The following is a 7,579-nucleotide window of genomic DNA, read 5'->3' as shown; positions in this document are numbered from 1 at the left end:
GAGTAAGTAAATGGTATGAGTACAGTAAAACACCCAAAATAAGATAATGGCCTTTATGTCGGAGACTGGGGTACTTAAAGTGGGGGGAAAAAAACAGCACAAACTTTTAGCAGGCATGTCTGTAAACTCAGAGAAAGGAATTGGCTGCCTTATATATTCTTGTGTTCATTATATAGCCAGGCAGGTTAACTGGGCCCAGATAGTCTTAAGATAGCCTCTCTGACATGTCTGTTATTTGGTATTGGTTGTCAGCTGGAGTACCTTGGTTCTTCATAAGGCCTCTCCAGCAGCCTAGCTTGGACTTCTTTATATGGTGGTCTGAGAGTAGCAAGCGAGTAAGAGCTAAAGTTTCAAGGTTTTAAGTCCGACAGCCCTCAAGGCCAGCTTCTGGTTGGATGGTTTACTCAGAGGACTCAGTATATAGTTGTATTCACAGCTATAAGTTGTAACAGCAAAAAAAATACTAAGCAAAATAAGCAAAGATAAAAAGGCCGTGGTGCAAAGTCCAGGGGAGACCAGGAACAAGCTTCCAGAAGTGCTCTTAGTGGAGCCTCACAGGTAGTACTTAATTCCTCCAGCAACAAGTTGCGACAACATATGTAAAATGTTGTCAGTCAGGGAAATTCTTTACTGACTCAGTGCCCAGCATTTTTACTGGAGCCAAACATGTAGGCATTCTGTATTTGTTCCAAAATTCCAAACTCAGAAGGAACCATGTGTTTAATATAAACTATATTGTTCGTACAAACAGTTTAGGATCAGTGAGCCACCCTTCTTGGAAACCCTCCTGAAATCTGAGTTCCCAGATGCCAGCCAAGGGCTTTTCAAAGCATAGCAACCAGACCTGCTGTATTTTTTCTTCACTGGCCTTTTGAGGTGCAGACTCCGAACTCCCACGATGCCATTCTTGCTACATTCTATTGGTCAAATCAAGTCACAGGTCTGACCTAGATACGAACAGTGGGAAAATAGACCATCTCTTTTGGGACAATGGGAGGAAACTGGCCTTCCCCCATGCTCTGCCCAGCCAAATCTACTGTAGATATTATTATCGATCTCAACACAAATATTTTTAAACACAGTTTTAATTACCTCTGTGTCCGTAATTATAAGTTTGCAGAATTGGTGTATCTGTTTTGTCTGAATTTTCAAATTGAAGGTTGGATTTTGTTATTTCAAAAGATTTGGCTCAAGAAAACTAAAGGAGAAGAAAATAGGATTGGGTAGAAATTGTTTGAGTCTGTCTTCCTAAATTTAATTAGAGCAACCTTAATAAATATGAAAAAACCTCTCGTTCATTACTTATTTTTCTCTTACTCTTGTGTGCTTGCACATGTTAAATATTAATTTTCAATTAAAATAAGGCTTTTTTAAAAAAATAAAATAAGGCTTTCTAACATTGCATTCTGCTCTACTCTAAGACGATGGCTGTGCTTCATCAGGAGTCTGTCTTGGCCATGATTAAGGAGTTCAGAAGGAACTGGCACACTCTTTGTGCCTCTGAGAGAACTACTCTATGTGGCGCAGATGCCATGCTCTTGGTGTTGCAGCTCTCCATGGCAGAGAACAACAAACAGGTTAGTAGACCACCTTTAGGTTAACTGTTTGTAACGAGTGAATTTTGGTGGCTTCCTATTTGAAGAAACTTTATTACATTAATTTCTTTGTAATAGATGCCCTCCTAGGATAAATACTAATATACTGTTTTCGCAAATGCTTCAGCATATCTGTGTTGACAATTACGATTGGTTTTGAAATGATTTGTTTCAAAAATAAGGCCTTCACATGTAGAACATACACATTTGGTGTTTAATTTGAAGTCTTAAGATAAACATGCAACTATCATGATTATTGTGGTTAAAAATTGTTTTTATTTTGTAAGACTTCCTTCTCAAAAAAGATCTGGAAGACACACATAGATAATGTTTATTTAAATATTATCAAAGTATTTTATGGTGAACTTAAGACACTACAGTATAAACTAATTGTTCCTAAGCCAGGCTATAAATCAGAATCATTAGCAAGGGTTTTTAAATATGTTGTCTTCTGTGTGCCCCAAACCTGGAAATTTTGGTTCCTTTAATCTGCATTGTGACCTCAAAATTGTCTTTTGATAATTTCCCTGAAGTGATTCTTACCTAATTGGCTTGGGCCAACTACTGCTTAAAATGAGCTCTACCTAGAGGGCTAGAGGTGTTTAGATGAGAGGCGGAAGACTGTAGGCTGGAGCCGTAAGGAATTTTAGTTAGTATACTTAGGGGAATGGCAGTCTTTGGATGGAAAGGGTTTAAAGAAGAGTTGAAAGAAGAGGAAAGGTCAGAAGAAGCAGTCAGCGGCCGGGGGGGCGATCAAAATCATGGTGGTTTGAAGATGGTAGGGAGACTGTCTTGGCTAGAGAAGATTTTTGAAGGGTGGAGTTGGTTTCCATGGGTCCCTTGGGCTAGATAGTGAAATGACATTCTGATGAATTATTTTAATGCTGTATGTCAGTAGTTCCCAGAATTTTAGATTTCATATTCCAGTAAACTTTCCAAAAGAATTAGACATTGACAGATTTGAACATTTCTCATGTTGGCAAATAAGGCTACATTGAGAAAAAATAATTACCAGAACCATCATTTTGAAAAAGGAAGACTATTTTGACACCTAAAAATTAGGAGTTGTATGATCTTAAAATAAGAGGTAGTCTTTCCTGTTCCTGAACAGTTGGCAGTTTTGCATATTTAAAGCTATGTACATTAAGATAATTTTTGAACATAGAAAAATTTGGACAGAATTCTATCTTATGTAGTCATTCTTTCAACAAATACTAAATTTTTACTATGTGCTAGACATTATTCTAAGCATTAGGGATATGGTACCAAAGGAAATCCCTGCTGTCATGGAATAATCTTCTTGTCAAGAATGATAGATAATACTCTAATAAAAAAGATATTTAGTGCTTTAAGTAATAATCAGTGCTACATATAAGAACAAAACAGAGATCCAAGTAAAGAGCATATGGAGTTTGTGATGGAGGAATTCTTGCAATTTGAAATAGGGCGGTCAAAGAAAGCCTTATCTAGGAGTTACCATTTGAGCAAAGATTTGCATGAGTGAAAGGAGGAGCTAGTCATGGGGATTTAGATGGGAAAAGACTACCAGGCAAAGGGAACAGCAGACGCAAGAGCCTTGAGGTGCAAGGGTCAGGTGCCTGGCATGTTCAAGATACACCAAGGAGGCCAGTTCCAGCAGTTTACAGCAATGTTAACTTCTTCCCTTTCTCCCTCTGCTCCACAGATTTCTCCCTTTTTCTGCTCTCATCCCCTTTATTTCCAAGGGCTTTTTTTTTTGTTCTTTCTCTTACTTCAAGGATATAATATTTTTCTCCTTTGAGATTATTAATAGTATTTTGTTGGGTTTTTTTGCATAATATGTTTCCTCTAAGTTCCCGTTTTGTTATTTTTATTCAGGAAAGATTTCCTTTCTTCCTATTAGAGACGTTCTTCATGATGATCCTTGGCCATGCCCTTGTATTTAAGTGGAGCACTAACAGCTTATTGGAAGCGCTGGGTACAGGGTTAGGCCTTGTCAGCCTGATCAGACTGGGCAATTTGGTTAGGGGGCTTTTGATGTCAATACCTTTAGGATACCCCTTTTGGAACAGTTTTCTCAGAAAAGGGTCTTCTTTCCTCCTGCACAAAAGATGTAAAGTTGAGCTGCCAATGTGTTGGGAGCCTGAAAGGCGTGTCAAAATTTAGAACATGCACGGCCATGTCATTCCTGTGATTTTCATTGGGGAACTCTCCTCCTCAACTGCACTCTTCAGTCCAGAGACTGTTTTCCCCTCTCCAGGACATAAACCTCCAATTTTCTGCCACGATAGATGACTGCTTTCCCCTATCTCAGCAGAAATGAGCTATTGGGTGAAAAATCTAAGTTACCCAGAGAGGTAAGCACAATACTGAAGCTGCTTCAAAAAAATCTCTTCACAGCAAGTGTTTCCTGTGAAGAGATTTCTGCTGGGCCGATATTTTTTTTTCCCAATGGACATACTAATACAGTCTTTGGCTTTGTATGGCAGGGTGGGCAGGGAGGGTCGTGATCCAGCTTCTCACCTGTCTTGTGCTCAGCTTTGTCTCCTACACTTTGTGCTCAGGGTTCATAAAAATGAGGTTTTTTTGAGTGCCAGTGAGTGGAAGATTCCAGGCAAACACAGGCCCCACCATTTGCTTACCCCCCTGTATTGGCACTTTCTTACCACTTTTGACCTTCTGTAATTTGTCTTATGGACAACTCAGTCATGCTTAAAAAATGTTTTCCTGCTTTCTCCTATAGTTTTAGGTATTTTATACCAGGAGGGGTTTCTCTGCAAATACAGACACATATGTAATGTATCTACTATAAAATGGTAACAGATGGTATACATTCTTTCTGCACCTTGTTTTTATCGTCCAACATTGTTTTGAAGACCTCTTCAGGTACTGATAGAAAAGTTTATCTAATTCATTCGTTGTATTAGTCATCCTTTGTATGGCTGATACATTTTATTCATATTTGGACCTTTGGGTTGTTGGAAGTTTTTGGCATTACAAGCATTTCTGCACTGAAATGAGATGTTTGTGCACTGAGCAAGAGGCTCTCTAGGCCCTGTGCCCAGCAGGTCATATGATAGATGTGAACTGTAATTTGACTTGACACTCTCATACTGCTCTTCAGCCTGGCTGCCAGAATTTACATTTATGTTAACAGTGTAGGAGGGTACCATTCCCTTATCTCTCTCTCCATATTAGGTGTTGTCAAACTTCATTAGAAAAGAGAAAAAGTGGCACTTCATTTTAATTTTTCTGATAACTAGAGCATTTAAACTTCTTTTAAAATGCTTATTTGACCATTTAGGTGTCTTCTTCTTAAACCGTCTGTTTATATTCTTTACTTATTTTGCTGCTGAATTGCTTTTTTCTCTTTATTACTCTCTGAAAGACGTATACTCTTTGTTTTGTACTTTGTTGGTATCTTCCTTCCAATGCTCTCCATTTCACCCTCTTTCACTGGATACACATCCCTTATGCTGTTTCATCAGCATTCATATTCCAGACCTCACTACTGAGTCTTGCTTTGGTACGATTAAGCATCATGGGACATCTTACCCTGGCATGCCAAGACTGTCTCATCAGTTTTTAAAAGTAGAGCACATTGTTTGCTCCCTCAATTTACCTTTCTCTTCATACTCTTAATCTCAATGATATGTATCATTGTTCATTCAGTCACTAGAGCTAGACACCTACAGGTCATCATAGAGTTTCTTTCCTTTGTTCCCCATTGCAATCTATATATAAGTCTTGCCGGTATCACTGCCTGGGCATTTGAAAACATCCGACTTTCTTTAATAATCTACAGATATGGTATTAAGGTAGATAGTAGATCCTGAGGATGTTATATACAGGGAATGGGCTAGCTGAAGGTTAAGCCTTGGTGACTGTACACCGGGAAATGAGGAGAGAGAGATTGAGGCAATATTAAAAATCACTATCATTTAATGATTTTGTGCTATTTTTCTGGAAGCAAACAGAGCATGTTCAAGTCACCGCCTATCGTTTGTTAACTTGTGTATAAATAATTAAAAATAAGTATATCAACAAGCTAAGTAGAATGTAATCTGAAAAAAATTTTAGTTCTCAACTGTAAAAATTTTGACATATTATAAAATATTCAATCCAAGTCAAGTTTTTCTTCTGGTTGGGTCTATGTAGCATTCATTCAGTGTTTCTTTCTGCTTGTTAATTCTCTACTTGCTAATTCACTTTATTCCTTGTGAAACTTCAATCTCTGGGTGGGAAAGGGAGAGTGGTGATTTGCACCTGAGCTTTTCACAGTTTGCATAGGTGTGCATACGTGTGCAGTGGAGACGGTGGGTTGCACTTCCGTTTTACTTTAACTCTCTGTGTACAGACTTGGCTTTGGCATTCCAAGCTGTGCTCAGACTTCCAAGTCACTCCACGTGTGAAACAACGTACACATGTGCCTGCAGGTGCATTAATTAGTGGCATACAGAAATGAAAGGGTGGAGTTGGTTATTTATATCCTTTACCTATATTTTTCACCCCGTGTTTGTGGTCTAGTTAGGTTTTAAATTCTCTTAAGTTTGAGAACATGGGTCCATAAAATACAGTCCTTATAACTGAATTTGACTACAGCAAAACTTTTGAATACCTAGTGGAATTGTTAGTCTGTCTATTGGCATGTTTGTTTCCTTAACTGCTTTAGTAGGAAAAACAAATTTAATCTTTGTTTTAATATAATTAATATTAATATAATCTTTGAGTTTTAAGGTTTGGGCATGTTTTCAGAGGAGAAAGGTTTTTTAGCTTAAGTCATGTAACACCTCTCTACAGTTCTATACTGCTAAAGATTTAACCTATTACAGGTTCATTCACTATTGACTTCATTATATGGTGAATATATATGGCTTCAGTAGGTTGCAAATAATATTTTAACCTTTTCTTTGGAATTGGCTTCATAGTTTCACTGTGTCTGGCAATTATGTTATAAAGGCTATTTTTCACCTTGAAAAGCCGTAAAAACATTACAAGTATTCCATTGGATAAAACAAAGATATTAATATTATAACTTTATGGAAGGCAATCACTGTACCTGTTGTTGACTGTCAGATTTGAAAATTAACTAACAGAGACACACAAGAAGAAACAGATTTTAAAATTGAATTACATGTATATACCACTCCTCCCCCAGCAAACAAACTAATTATTTTACTTTGAATAATAAGGGAAAGGCCACCGATATTTTTGACTATCTACCCTTTATAAAGTGTTGTTTAATCAGTACAATCTTATTTTATAACCAAGGAAACTGACTCAAAGGGATTTCAGCATCTTACTCAAGTTCAAAGAGCCAATTAATGCTCTTAAGTAGACCTGCTCTCTTTTCTCTTTTACTAATAAAAATTCCAGTTAGTTAAAAATGTAAAGTTTATTTAAAATTTTGAATAATTATAAAAATAACATTGATAAAATATACAAAGTTCAAGTGTTCTGAAAAAGTGTAACTCTTGCTTTTTCTCATTTTCTTCTTGTGAAATATAATCCTTTTTATGTCCATCACAGAATTAAATCATTGAACATTTTGAACTTCCTTCAAGTATCAGCCAGCTGGCATGTTTTCCTAGCAAAACATTTTCTGATTTGACCACAGACTCTCTCTCAGTCAGTTGTTACTGGTTTAAATAATAGAATGTGCTGTCATGGTGGGCACCTGATCATGAAAACTGATAGCTGGAGTACATTTTTATTTGGATTTAAAATGTTTTTGCAATCCAAGTATAAACACTGTTAATCTTGTCAGAGCCTTTTCTCACAAGATCAAGAACTTGCATAGTTTCACTTTAACTAGTTACAGTCAACAGATTGAGAATAAATCATACATTTACATTAAGCAAAATCTTAATTTATTTTTCCTGTGAAGGATGTTATACCAAAATAGTTTTAAGAATTTTTGAGATAAAACAGTTTAGTGTTGAAATGCTAAATAACTGGATTTATTTAATTTAAATGCCATTTGGAGATTTTATAGTATGTAACCT

General features: G+C 36.8%; 1 protein-coding gene across 21 annotated transcripts in view; it reads left to right on the top strand.

Annotated features, from left to right (window-relative positions):
- Positions 1-1,424: 1,424 nt before the first annotated feature.
- The window catches only part of PARPBP (PARP1 binding protein), a 47,277-nt gene continuing 41,122 nt past the window's right edge, over positions 1,425-7,579 (top strand). For all 21 annotated transcript variants that reach the window (XM_054574459.1, XM_054574454.1, XM_054574455.1 and 18 more), the window contains exon 1: positions 1,425-1,577. In XM_054574459.1, coding sequence (XP_054430434.1) covers positions 1,425-1,577 — 153 coding nt within the window. The remainder of the gene's footprint in view (positions 1,578-7,579) is intronic.

The sequence above is a fragment of the Pteronotus mesoamericanus genome, unplaced genomic scaffold (genome assembly GCF_021234165.1).
Source record: "Pteronotus mesoamericanus isolate MK-2021 breed Mesoamerican mustached bat unplaced genomic scaffold, CSHL_Meso_final contig_263, whole genome shotgun sequence".
Classification (NCBI taxonomy): domain Eukaryota; kingdom Metazoa; phylum Chordata; class Mammalia; order Chiroptera; family Mormoopidae; genus Pteronotus; species Pteronotus mesoamericanus.
The sequence above is the reverse complement of the archived record's forward strand: the minus strand, read 5'-3'. Positions and strand labels throughout refer to the sequence as shown.